General features: G+C 50.5%; 2 protein-coding genes across 7 annotated transcripts in view; one reads left to right on the plus strand and one right to left on the minus strand.

The window, feature by feature from the left end:
* RBM14 (RNA binding motif protein 14) overlaps window positions 1-3378 on the plus strand; it is a 44385-nt gene extending 41007 nt beyond the window's left edge. For all 3 annotated transcript variants that reach the window (XM_069066425.1, XM_069066426.1, XM_069066431.1), the window contains one exon: window positions 2741-3378. Coding sequence is in view for 2 of the 3 variants with exons in the window: in XM_069066426.1 (XP_068922527.1) it covers window positions 2741-2796 (56 nt within the window). In the remaining variant the exon portion in view is untranslated. The remainder of the gene's footprint in view (window positions 1-2740) is intronic.
* A 2670-nt stretch (window positions 3379-6048) lies between these two features.
* LOC138144900 (RNA-binding protein 4-like) lies at window positions 6049-13632 on the minus strand. Of its 4 annotated transcripts, none has more exons than XR_011164040.1 (3): window positions 8576-13632; window positions 6650-6731; window positions 6049-6406 (listed from the first exon to the last, which is right to left on the minus strand). XR_011164040.1 is itself a non-coding variant. In XM_069066436.1 (3 exons), the coding sequence occupies exon 2, from the start codon at window positions 9250-9252 to the stop codon at window positions 8584-8586; it is 669 nt and encodes a 222-aa protein (XP_068922537.1). In that variant the 5' UTR covers window positions 9253-9260; window positions 10456-13632; the 3' UTR covers window positions 6519-6649; window positions 8576-8583. The 4 variants fall into 4 exon arrangements, 3 of the variants coding, with proteins under 3 accessions (XP_068922537.1, XP_068922536.1, XP_068922538.1); XM_069066436.1 differs by lacking the exons at window positions 6049-6406; window positions 6650-6731 and adding an exon at window positions 6519-6649 and having other exon boundaries at window positions 8576-9260; window positions 10456-13632; XM_069066435.1 differs by lacking the exons at window positions 6049-6406; window positions 6650-6731 and adding an exon at window positions 6519-6649.
* Between the last annotated feature and the right edge of the window lie 123 nt (window positions 13633-13755).

A 13755-nucleotide genomic window follows, 5' to 3' on the forward strand; every position in this document is an offset into this window, starting at 1 on the left:
TTCTCCACTGACTGAGCCTGAGAAGGCCCCTGCCCCTGCTTCTTCTCAGGGCTGTGGGACTGGGAGGTGGAGGGTGATGGACCACCTTGGGATAGGCAGGTGATGTAAAAGCAGAAGACCTCAATAAAATCCATCTGAAAAAAAAATCAACCGAGTGGTATGAAGCACTTTTGAGGAGTTTCCGTAGCCTCAGCCAAGTTAGCTCAGCCTGCTATGAGTGGGGGGTGAAGGCTGGATGCTTCCTGCTGGAAAAGTGAACTAGTGTCCTTGAGAACCCACCCCCACCCCTTCTGGTCCTTGGCTTCAGAAAATCACCTGTCCCAGAGTTCTCTTTATTCGCCCCCATCGATGCTTGCCTTGTTTGAAGTCTTCAATCACATTTTTTGTTTGGTGGGGGGAGGGCATGCAGATTGAACCCGTGGCAAGATTTCTGACCCCCACCTGTCCAGCGGCTGCATCTTCAGTGAGCTCTCAGAAGGCCTGGACTGTGTGCTCAGTCCAGCATCTCCGAGAGGACAACCTCTGGGATTCTTGGGGTGGCTGAGGGGTGGGGAGAACTTCATCGTTTTTATGTCCTGGGCCCCTGGGGCAGGCAGTCTGGTGATGCCTGAGGACCCCTTCCCAGAAGCATAAAATAAAATACAAAGGGTTACAAAGGGAGCCAAGTCTATTGAAATACAATTATCAGAAGATTTAGAAATAAAAATAAGTCCACACACCCTAGATTAAGAATTCTCTCTTCTAGGGGACAGTCTTGTATTGGGTGACAGGTAGGACAGACTCTTAGGGCTAAGGTTTTGCCAAACTCCTTTGTCTCCCTCACAATACCCATCGAGACAAAGGATGTTTCCAGAGAGTCACTGTCCAATAGGACTGGCCATGGCGATTCTATCAGGGCAGCACAGAACAGTATCTGCTCTGGGGCACAGGTGAGATCAAGCTGGGATGCACCAAAATTTCTCTAATCCCCAAAGTCTCAGTGCCAAAGGACTGATTTCCAGTCACAAGCTTGTCAAAGAATTCCTTGATTTCCAGTGACATAAAGGGTACAAAGGTTACTCCCCCAACCTTTTCCTTCCAATACCCTGAGTACTGTGTAGGGACTATGGTGTCAGGAAAGCAGATGACACCATCTTAGGTCTCCTTCCTTATTTTTGGAGTGGGGAAAGAAAGGCAATTGGGGTTAAGTGACTTGCCCAAGGTCACAGCTAGTAAGTGTGTCAAGTGTCTGAGGCCAAATTTGAACTTGGGTCCTCCTGACTCCAGGGCCGGTGTTCTCTTCACTGCATCACCTAGCTGCCCCCTTAGGTCTTCCTTTCTAATCCATCCATCTAAAAGTTCCAAGCTACCAAGCCATGCTTGCCTACGCCCCCAGCTCCCTAGATCGAGGGCAGACAGTGAAGGGTCTTAGAGGAACTGAGCCTCTGCCCCCAACTCCCACTTTCCCTCTGGCTTCCTGCTCCCTGACAGCCTTCCTTCTTGCAGTCTTGCTCCTTTAGACCCCCACGTGGTTGAGAGTCAGGGGAGTTGCCTTGTGTTAGAAAACTGGTAGGGTTTGGACACTGGTGAACGGGCTCTACCCCCAGGCCTGATGCTGGAGCCTGGAAAGGGTCTTCTCTAACTACAGCATCAGATCCCCGGGGTATGGTCATGATGGCAACAGTGAAAACAAGAACAAAGCCCCTCCAGACTGAAGGAAGGCTGTGTCATTGAGACCTCTCCTTCCTTCTTTTCAGGAGGCAGATCCTGGGTGGGGAACAGCCAGTTAACGCTTTTTTTTCCTCCATTTTTGGTACCAGAGGTGACTTGCCAGAGGGGAAGAAGGGAGGGATGAATATATTCCCAAGGGTGGTAATAATGAACACAAACGATATCATTAAGAATTAAAATACACAGTTTCTTTTTAAACCCTCATCTTCATTTAATGGGCGATGGGTTCAGATAATTAAGTGGCTTTCTCTGGGTCACTTAGTTAAGTCTGCTCCCGGGACTTTCTCCAGGTTTCCCATCAGCCCACTGGGTTATCACTGCCTACCACGAGGTTGGACCTTGAACAGTCTGATTACCCCCTCTCCCAAGGTACCTTTCTCCAAGCATTGATGCTTCTCTGGATCGTTTCTCCCCCACCTTGTACTCTCCCCATCCTAGTGATTCCGAATCCTGGGCTGCTAACGTACCAATCTATCCCCCATCCCTGGCGGCCTGGCTCCCCACTCCCAGCCCCCTCAGTCCTGCCAGCCCGTGCCCCCTCCCTGCTGACCCTTCCATAATTAACAAGCGTTCTTTCATCTCTGCCTTCCATCAAGGGGTGGCAGGAGTAGGAGCAGTGTCAGCAATGCCCACTCTGGCTACTTCCTCTTGCCAGCCTTGCCCAGGCATGCCTCCTCCCTTGAGGTCCGTGCCACCCAAACAGATCAGCCACTTCCCACCCTGGCATTTGTGAGTGGCCAATACCCAGGATAGCCCCTTGCCCAGCAGCTAGGGCCGAGCTCCCCGGACGCCTGCCCTCCTGGGCTACATCAACACATACATTGCTGTTCCTAAGCATCCTCGTCCATAACGTTGGCCATCTCTGTTGACAGATTCTCTTATCTGGCTTTAAGCTTATACTCCAGATATTTCAGAGGGAAAAGCTCCAGTCTTTTCTCCATAGAATCTGGAATGCATCTGTTATTTTCCATACCTGTGCACTAGAATTCCTGCCCTGAGCTGTATCAAGTGTCTTGTTTTTTCTCTACAGGCCACTGGGAGAAGGGAAGGGAGAGCCACACCTACTCAAGCTCTTTCAAGTTCTAGGTACAGCTTTTGAAAGGTGACCAAACAGAACCTTCGCCACAAAGCTGTGTGATGGATTGGATGGTTGTGTTACAGAGAAGGAAACAGGTGGGGAAGCTGCCCATGAGAGCTCAGGCATTTCATTTAGAGGTCAGAATTTGGGCCCAGGAATTCCAATGTTAGAAATATATCCTGGGTGTTATCAGAAACAAAAGAAACGCTGCCTCTTCAGACATGCTCTCAGCAGCTTCAAACATCCCTGCAAAATTCTGGAAGCAACCCAAATGTTTAACCATTGGGGAAGGGCAAAATAAATGGGCAGATAAAGCAGGTCAGATGGACAAGTGAGGAATACAAAGGAAGCTGGAAAGGCCTCGATGAAATAAATAACCACGCAAAAAGCAGCCAGATGAGAGCAGAGCCTGCGCTGATGGAAAAAGTGCCTAAGGACGAATGCATCTGTGCAGAATCCCTGCGGAGCAGTAGAGGAAGTGTCTGGGGGCTAAACATTGAAATCCGTGTCCATGTAAATAGTTACAGGACAGGTATGTTGTTTGTATGAATGTTGGATGTTGCATTTTTAATAAAATGTTTATTTTTTTACCGGTTGAAGCTGGGATGTTTACTCGGGGCTAGGAAATGCGCCTGAGAGGGCAGTTTTTAAACTCTTTCTTCATGGATCCCTGCCTGCCTCTGCAAAATGGGGGGAGTCCATCCCCATTCCCAGGATGAGCCCCACCTGCCAAAATGATTTTCCCTAGCCCCAAGTGTAATGGTAATGGGAATTTGAAGATCTTCCCTGCCCCTAAGTGAATTTGAGGACCTTCCCTGATTTGAAAATATACTCTGCCCCCTCAGAGGCTGAATGTGCTCACATGGAGCCTGTGGTGGAAGTTTGCTGAAGGGCTGAGCAGAGCCCATGGGAGAAGCCTACTTGAAGAGGCTCGTTTTGTAGGGATGCACTTTTGTTATGTGGTGGCCAAGCGGGTCAGAAGGGTTGTCATGTTCTCTGACCCTGGAAAGGGATATATATACCCTGAGGTGAGGCTTTGCTTTGGGGCTCACTTTGGGGAAGAGTTGTGTGATTTGGCCAGATGAGACTCTGGGCAGCCATGGAGCCCCCCAGCCTTGAAACCCCAGATGTTGGGCTTCGGTGGTCAGATAGCTAGAAGTCATTTGTCAAACTGTTATTTCCTGTTTTTTGGTCTGGTTGTAACTTCTATTTGTATTTTCTCTTTAGCTCAGGGTACTGACTTTTTTCCCCTCAACTAGGTAAATGACATGTTTGATTAAAGTAAGTCTGTAACCCTTTTTGAGTTGCTTTCCTTTAGAAAAGCAGATCAAAGAACCTGTGCTAGCAGCCATGCCAGGTATGTTAGGGTGCTTGCTGCTCCACAAGGTCTGACTTTCCTCCTGAACAACCAACGTCAGTGGCTCCCTATTGCTGTCTTCCTAGGGCTGCCTTTTAAAGCCCATCACAACCTAACACCAGCCTAGCTCTCTAGCCTCCTCACAGCTCCTGCTCCCCCCACAATCCGTCACTCGTTTGTTGTGACATTAGGCCTCCCCCAGCCAGAACTGATTCCATCACCTCTGCCTTAATTTTTGGGATTGTATAGGAGAGGTGCTTAGTGCAGCACCTAACACACAGTAAGCACTATTAAAATGCTTGTTCCCTTCCTTCCAGACTCAGGAAGGCAGGATAATAGGATGGAAAGAATGCTGGCCCTGCAGCCAGGTCAGGCCTGCCTTTGAGCCCTGTGGGGTCTCAGGTTCCTCTAAGAGTGCCCAAGGTCTCTTGTGGCCTGGACCTTTCCTGATCCTTCCAGATGCTTCTCACCGGGCACTAATTCTCTCTGCATGCACACACCTCTCCTGAATGACTGCAGGCTCCCCTGGCCTCCAGTGCCTACTACCCGTGTGGCTGATTGCTGGTGGTTTCCTGACTAGTCAGCACACTGCTCAGGGCTAGGATGGGGATGGCTGTTAGTATAAAGTGGGAATCTTCTCCTTTCCACTATGTTGGCCTGGAGGATGGGCAGGCCATGGCACTAACATCTTCTGTGTTAGTGGGGAGGGGAAGGGTGGGAAATGGGGAAAACACAGTCAGAGTCCCTTCCCGCTGCCCAGGCCAGCACCTCCTGAGACACCTGTCCAGTGCCAGGTGCTCTTCTAAGGTCAGGGCTAAAAATCCAGGGCTTGCCCTCTAGGAGATTACACTCTGGAGAGAGTTAAGGCACGCACCTAGACACATCTGTGATGCAAACACAAAAGTTAGAGATGAGAACCGTGGGGCAGAGGAAGGGCTGGCCACCCTCTGCAGGTGTGCCCCACACAGTGCTCCTCTGCCTGATGCCATGTGCTTTTCCACCAGCCCTGCCAGGGTTGCTGGTGTTTAATAACTGCTCACTGGAGCTGGGGCAGAGCTCAGGAGTTGGCTGCTAGAGCCACAGGGTGCCAAGGTCCATGCCATCCTTCCACCCCTTTCCAGGGACCCTTTGGGATCGTTATTCCAGCCGAAGTACACATTCTCTAACAAGGTCTGGGCTCAGAGGGACTACACAAGGTGGGGAAGGGGATGGGGGAACTGATGGTGGGGAGACAGACACAGATACATGAAACGCCTACGTGTCAGTCACTTTTCTAAAAGAGACAGTCCCTTCTCTCCAGAACCTCACAAGTTAAGCAGAAAGGGGATTAGAGTTCACTACTTCTAAAGCCTCCAAGTTACTGCAGCAACTCTCAAAGAGTCTCTAATTTAAAGGGTTAAAAATATACAGTTTTAAATAAACACCCATATTAATGAAATTCTAAATCCTTGATATCATAGCTAAGGAGACCATAGACCCAGAGAATCATGACATCAAGCATTCACAACATCTTCAGGTAAACGGAAGATAATCTGGAAGGAAAAGCGGACCTTCAATTTGTTTTCTGGCCCAAATCAGCAACAGAACCCTCTCCGAATAAGATGATGTGACCTGCTAGTCCCCAGGCGGGAAACCCGCCTTCCAAAGCAGCCGCGACCACTTACTGGTTCTGTGATCCCAGGCAGCCCCTCCCATCTGGGGACACGGTGAGGATTGAGTGAGATGCTAACTGTAAAGCCCTAGGCCAGTGCTGGGCACACAGCAGGCGCTCTGTCATTGCTAGCTCTGTCGTTAACCTCCTCCCATGGAAGAGCCATTAGCCAGCTCACCCTTTCTCTGCTCTTTCACAGCACAATCCCAGGAATGCCTTAAATATCACTTACACAGAAGAGGAGGCTGGATTGTTAGAAACGTTTATTTGTTCAAAAAGGGGACCGGGGAGAGAAGGGGAAGAGGAGCCTCTGGCACACGCTGGTCCCATGAGCAGGTCATTAAAGAGTGGCCCCGCCCCAGACAGCCCCCCAGCCCGGCCCCCCCAGGGCCCAGCACTCTCAGAAGGTCAGCTGCTGCAGTGTGACAGTCCAGATGGGGGCACTGTCTGACACCAGACAGTCCCAGTAAAGGGCCAGCAGATCCTAGTGCTGGGGGCCAAGGACAGGAGCTGAACTCCTAGGAGAAGCCAGGGAGGGAGAAGGGCTCCAGGTTCCCTCAGGAGGGGCAAGGCCAGCAGGGTCCTTACCACAGCCCGGGCTGCTCAGAGGCTGAGGAAAGAAGGAAATGTTGAATGAAAAATTACACAGATGGTTTGTTAGCAGGGAGGAAAGAGCCACCTTAGAAGAATTAAATTAAGGGGGGGAAAAAAAAAAACCACAGTTGGTCACAAACTCCTTTGTTTACTGAAACATGAAGCAACGGGAACATCCCGGCAAAGGGGACCGCGCGAGCGAAGCAGTCCTCCCATACGGCCGACCGCAGCCCGAGGGTTCAGCCCGCAAATAGCCTACCTGAAAGAGAGCACAACACAAGAGGCTTAGACACTGTCCACAGGGCGGCGAGGCTCCGGCTCCCAAGGCCCTGGCTCCCATCCTGTTTGTTGAGAAAAAACAGAGAACAAGCGTCAGTCCCAGACCCCACATCTACGCCACGATTCCATGCCCCAGCCCGGGGAGTGGGCACTGTGCCCCTGTGCCCCCCCCAGCCCGGGGAGTGGGCACTGTGCCCCCCCCAGCTCAGGGAGCGGGCGCTGTGCCCCTGTGCCCCCCCCAGCTCAGGGAGTGGGCGCTGTGCCCCTGTGCCCCTCCCCCAGCTCAGGGAGGGGGCGCTGTGCCCCTGTGTCCCCCCACCCCCAGCTCAGGGAGTGGACACTGTGCTTTGGTAGGAGTGGCCCGGGGCCCATCCTTGGGCTCCAGGATCTCCATCTCTCCCATCCCAAACAGCCAACTCAGCCTGGGGGGTGGGGGGGGAAGGACCCTCAGGGGCTTTGCAAAGATCCAGGTGGAGTCCAAGGGCTGACACGTGGGGGGGCTGTCACTCCCACTGCTCCTACAAGTTTCTCAGAAGTGAGGAACAAACTGGGCACAGACACCCAAGAGTGAGTCACCTGGCCTCCCATTTACAGCCCACACTTCCTTCTCTTCCCTCCATCCCTGCCTTAGAATTCTAGGATTTTTACAGTTCCAGAGAGTGAGAGCTAGGAAACAGCTAACTCATACCAGGCTTCTGCCCACAAGTGACAGGCCCTGGACTACAGGCCAAGGGGCAGCCTCATTACCATCGGGCACCTCAGGACACTCTACAGAAGGCCCACTGCCAGGAGCTACTCCAAGGGGTGCCAGACAAGGGGGTGGCCGAGTACTCTACCCAGGGGCAGGGGAGTCTCAGTGTAGACAGTGACAGACCCTGGGGACCATTTCCAAATACTGCTTCTCTTTTTTACACAGCCATAGACAACACTGCCTCACTGCTCCCAGGGCAAATCCCTATAATCTCCTCATCCTCCTCTCCAGTCAAAGGGAGGAGTCTGCCCTCCGTTTACAATTTCCGGGCAGGTGCCTAATTACAAGGTGCCGCTGCTGCCCAAAAGAAGGAGAAGCTACTTCTACTCCACTACCAAGAACATGCACAGCCAGTGGCAGGTCCCCACTAATCCTGCCATTCTCAGTCAAGCCCAAGGAAAAAAATCTCCATTTCCAGCAAGAGCATCTCAGAAAACTTGGCCAAGAACCGATCTCTCACATGATCTATCCTGAAAGAAGCTGGACGCCTCAGGCTGAGTTGGAAGGAAATCTCAAGAGACTCAAGGTCCAATCCAATTCTTGGGCAAAGTGGCCTAGAGGGCTGAGCTTCCCACATAACTGTGGAAAGTCAGTGGAACCCTACCACTCACAGCCCAGGTCCAAAACCTGTATTAATTAACAATGTAGAACCAGATACTCTGGATTTCTGCTAAGGGGAGCACCGCAATGTGAGGACAGACCCAGAACAGTAAGCTTTCAACAACAGTGTGGAGGGAAAGTCTTCCCACACCAAATGGGGTGACTAGCACTTTCCTGTCAGCCCATGAATCAAACTGAGAGACTTCCAGAAGTCCCCACCCCTGTGAAAAGGCTCTCTCTTTGCCCCACAGCTGTGTACCAGGTGGTCCCTGCCTTTACCAGTTGCCCCCCATCAGGAGTGTTTCTGTCTTTGGAAAAAAAGGAATTCCTCTCAAAAAAGATGGTTATAGGAAACAAGAATCAAAGAAGAAATGTTATATGGCCATGGTGACCCTCCCACCCTGAGCCATAGAGACAGATGAGTTCAAAGTGTAATTTATACCTTTGTGAGGCTGTTCCCAGCAGGAAGAAGTTGGCTTTCTTCTCTATAAAGCACTGGTATCCCTTTCACCTCAACTAAATCGAACCTCTCTGCCATACCCACCCCACTCTCACCTCGAGCTTTAAAAGGCCGAGTACCGCGCCCGGTCTGTATACTGGTCCCGCTCGAACCGGGTCACGTCGTACAGAGAATTCCGCGCAGCTGCCGAGGCCTGGGACAGCTCATTCTCATGCCCGTAACCGTAGCCCTCTCCAATAGTGGGGACCGCAGCTGCAGCTCGGCGCAGGGGACTCCGGTCCCGCCCATAATAGGAGGTAGCTGCAGTGGCGGCGGCAGCGGCAGCTGCCACAGCAGCGGTGGCAGCAGCAGCTCCTGAGGTTGGCAACAGGTGTCTATCGTAGGGGTTGAGAGAGGTAGAGGTGAGATGACTGGCCATGGCTGGGTTCTGGACTTGTGGGAGCTGGGAAAGGGTCTGCTCTGCATAGTTGTACGCGGAAGCCGCCGCTGCCGCAGCCACCGCCTCATAAGACCTCACCCGGTAACGCTTATAATAGTCGAGTGCTCCGTATGGATTGTTGTAATACACGGACTCCCCGTAGCCCATGGCATAGGGCGTGCGAACAGCTCCGTACTGCTCGTTATACTGCTCGGTCAAGTCTGCCACGCGGCCCGTCCGATCCACCGGACACTCTTTGGACCAGTGGCCCTCTTTCCCGCATCGATAGCAGCCGCTCTGGTCTCCCATCCCAGGGGCGGTCCGGAGCCGGCTGGTGGACAGCTGCACGTGCATTCGTTTTCCTTGAAGAGACAGACGCAAGAAGGGTTGCTATAAGTCAGTCAGAGCCTTCATCCCCATGACAATCAAAAGTGAATTTGGTTAGAATAAGATGCACACACACACACACACACACACACACACACACACACGCCTCTCCTGTGTCACCAAGAACACACATGAAGTTGAATAAAAGTGAGAGCGGGAGGATTTGGATCCCTTTCTACTTACCCCGGTGGCAGAGCCAGGACCCCCTCCTACCTTCCCATTTCACTCATACATAGACATTTTTTTTAACAAGTTTCCATTTCTCACTGCTAGGACTGTTGATAATTGGAACAAGTCCAATTCTGCCACTGATACTTCCAAATGAGCTTTTCGTAAGTACCTCAATTTGGAAAGATTTGGAAACCATCTTTCCAAGTCCGCCCCACCCCTCAATTCTGGCCACACACAGTCTAAACATAGACTGCAGCTTAGTATACGGAGCCGTCAGCTTCTTTCCATCTTGTGGTAGTTTAGGAGCCAGAGAGGTGTTTCCTCCAGCCTTTCCTTTTGCAGGTTATCACCAGAGGGCTCTGAGAGGTTGGGTGTACAAAACATAGCTGGCTCATCTGCTTCACTGCAGGAGGGCTGGGAGTGTCAAAAACACTGTTCCAGCTCCCATTTACCCCCTCTTCCACCAGAGGTAGATCAAGGCCCATAATGCAAAGGAAAACCACTTGTTTGCAGTCCCTCAACAAATGGAACGGGGACAAAAAGAACTTGAAACAATAGCAGTTTTCTGGGGACAATGCACTTGTCCCATTGTCCCCATAATGGAGATGTTCGGCATTTCATCCTGCAGTGTTGCCCCAAAAACTTCGCAGGGGATTATCCACTTGGTTAAAAAATGCAGCATTTGCTTGAAGGCCTCTGGGCACCCAGACAAACATGCTACATCCATACTTCCCGGGAAACAACCATCTTGCCCAGGGACCCTTACTGGAAACACCCAGGCTGCTCAGTGGGGGCCTGGTAGAAAGTGGGTACTTTCCAAGATAATTGGGTCCCAGATTGCATAAGACTTTGGAAATCAAGGCAGCCCAGATGAATCCAGTGCAGAATGCAGAGAGCAGGGATCTAGCATTAGGATGACTCACATAAGGGCCGCTTAGAGCAAACCAAAGTGCATTTGTCCCCCTCCATGATCAGCAAGTTGCTACCTCTTTAACAGACCTTGTCGTGGATGCAGCTATTCGACAGGAGGCCTCGTGCTCCACCATCCTGTTGGAAACAGCCCCGATTCAGAACGGCAGCCAGAACTGCGCCATGCACTGACCCTGAGAGGGGAGTGGGTTAGTGCAGGAACATCACTTTAGGAGAACTCATTCACGCCACAATGTCTCATGATTGCTACCAACCCAGATTTCCAGTCCCTGCCTCCTCGGCCTCCGAAGAATAACACAGCTCTGTCACCAGCACCAACAAGATATGCAGAATAGATATTAACTACAGGGCATTAACTATGCTCTGAGACTCCTACAGTTTGACTAAGAAGTAAATTTTGCCATTAAAAAAAGTTTCCCTCATCTTCAAACCTGGAAGTTATTAAGGGTCCTACAATACTGAGTGGAACAGCTCTATAGCTACAAACTCAAAATGGACAAAACTGATTGTGATCCATGAAATTTGGACTAAGTGATTTAAAAGATGGCGTTCTGATTCTGGTATAAGAGTATACACTCTGTATGACCATGGCCAGTTTTTTCAAAGCAACCAATCAGAATGCTATCCAGAAGCTCATTTTGAAGGATTTTCCCTGCTAACCAGGCTTTTCCAAGCTTCTGGATCAGCTTTGGTGAAGTGGGCCACAGAGGCTTTCTAGTTCCAATCTTCATCCCTTCCTTCATTCCCTTGTAGTGGCTGGTAACATAGAGTGTGTAAACATCTACAGCAAAATCCATTTCCGTAGAAGCTGTGATAAAGTAGTGGGCTACTAACTGTTTACCTGCAACTAAAACATCTGTAAAAACTGAAGACTTTCCCATTTGTTTCTGTAAGTTTTTGGAAAGCTCACAGGTGGGGCTTTTGTTTGTGATTCCTAAAAAGTCTTACTAAGAGCATGTGGAAAACGTCCTGCTTCTCTACTTCTACCATGTCTTAGGGACACCAAGGCAAAGATACCTGTAAGAAGAACAAGAGGGTTAGAAGCTGCCCCTCCCTGCTACATGAGGTGTGGCCAACAGTGAGATTTCCACACTTCAAGAACCCCCAGCTGACTGTCGGTGGGGGGCTCCCAGCCCCTCCTAGCCTCGGCAGACTGAATCGCAGAGCTGCTGTGGCGGGAAGAGTCACTGCCCTCTAGCCAGCCTGGCCATCAGCGCCTCCCGGCTTAGCTGGGCAGGTCCTCCAGGGACCAGGGGCTTGGACTTGACAGCCGCTCGGCCCCGCTTGGGTTATCGGCCCCACGGGCTTCATCTTGACAACCCCGGGGGGGGGGGAGGGGGTGTTCACCTCCACACTGTGAAGTGGGGGCAGCAGAGGGAGCTCTGACACCACCTCACTCTGGAACACCAGTCACACAAAGAAGTCGTTTTGAGGGTGGGAACATAAAATAAAACTGTGTCATTACTGACCAAGGGTAGACCTGCTGGGTTCCATTTTCTCAGCTCCCAGGGGCTTTTCCAAGATTCCCAGAGGGCTGGGGACACAGCTGGCAAAGTATGACTTCCAGAGAACTCATTCAAACTGAAAAGGCTGTACACCTGAGCCCTTGCAAATGATACTCAAAACAGCAAACTCTTGTTTACTTAGAGACAGCTTCTTCAAGGCTTTCCAAGGTTATCTTTATTATACATGTATGGACCAAGAGACCCAGAAACGACCTATTTAAATCTCTAGGAAAAACATGGAAGCCCACTTTCCTGTATCTTTCTTTTAAAAGGATATGGAATTGCCTTTATCTTTAAGATTCATGTAGCTATCCCAGAAGAGAATAACTTGAAGCAGCTTAGAGCTTTTTCCTTTGTCCCTGGATACATGCTTGACACCACTTGACACAGGAAAAGTAAAAAAAAAAAAAAACTTTAAACTGCCCAGGAAAAAATGAATGAAAGCTACCTGGGGGACTTATCGTTCCCACTCTCCTTATCCATTTGGAAATGGCATGGTGGAGAACTGCCAGGATCTTATAAATGACATAACCCAGAATGCTGCACAAATTAAAACATCATCCTTCTTTTTCCCCTCACATTTGGAAGTGGCAAAGCAAGCCAACCCAATAATCAGACTTTTCTGCCCAAGGAGGGGGCAATGGCCATGGAACCGCTGGGCAAACTTGGATGTGACGACCTCCTTTTAGAGGAGGCCCATCAAAGAAGGGCCAGCAGTCTCCCAGCCCACTTCAATTCTGGGTCTACAGAAACAGAAGGTTCAGGAGACAGCCAGGCTGCCAACCCAACAGGCCAAGGGGAGGCTTGCTCTCAAGTTTAATCAACTGGCTTAGTTGGTAGCTAATTTGGAGATTCTGCCAAATTTTGAACTTTTATTATCTATGCTAAACTTTTTTTCATCATCTGAAAAACCAAACCAAACCAAATGGAGTTGGTTTTGAAAAAACCTCAGCTGATAAACTGGAGTTCTCTTTCTCAGGGGATAATTGGGAAAAAGCTGAAAGCTGGGAGTACCCTTTTCTGGTGGAGTTTGTGTTCTAGACTCAAAAAGGAAATCTATTCTAAATCTTTAACCACCTCAAGCAGGTGCTTAGGCACCCATTACAAAATCACTTGAACTTTTTCACCCCTTCTCCCAAATGCACACCTAAGTTTCATTATTCATATCTTTTCAATCAAAAAATTTATGTTTTGAAAAAATCATTTAATGAAAATAATGCTGCAAACAGCATGGTTACAGAGCTTATTCCCAACTTTCCTTTTAACGACAGTATTTTGCGATGATTTTTTTAGAAAAGCTCCCAGTTCTCCTTGCTCCCCCCCCCAAATGCTACACATATACCAATTTTATGAATGGGAAATTCAGAAGCCATTTTCCAGAATACCAGCACTCAAGAAAAAAAAGGCAGCTTAAGTTTCAGGCTTACTGGTTTTCCAACCACCACCTGCTATGGAGCACTGGCGCTCCCCTCCTATTTCAGTGGCAGGCGGTGTTCATGTCCATTCCCTCATTTTAAGCACCTGCTGTATGCATGCAGCTGTGAGAGCCCCAAAGGAGGCCCCGGGAAGCTCGGGGGGGCCTGTCCCCAGTCACAGGGCTGGTCAGCAGGAAGACCGAGCCAGACCAGGAGGGGGGGCACCGAGAGAAGGCGGGGGAGGGGACCGCTCCCCGCTGTCCCGCGGGGTGGCGGCCGGACCCCTCTGACGCACCCTAGGTCAAAAAAGGGCAGAGAGCGCCCTGTGCGAGGCTCACAAAGGCGGGCCCCCCAAGCCGCTTCCTCCATCAGCGGCCCGTCCGCGTCTCAGAGCCCTTTTTTTTTTTCCTGGCTAGTTCTAGCGGCCCCCCCCCCGGGACACAGGGGGG

This window comes from Petaurus breviceps, unplaced genomic scaffold (assembly GCF_028583685.1).
Source record: "Petaurus breviceps papuanus isolate PSGF00001 unplaced genomic scaffold, PetGlider_PUasm1.0 90721, whole genome shotgun sequence".
In the NCBI taxonomy this organism is placed as follows: domain Eukaryota; kingdom Metazoa; phylum Chordata; class Mammalia; order Diprotodontia; family Petauridae; genus Petaurus; species Petaurus breviceps.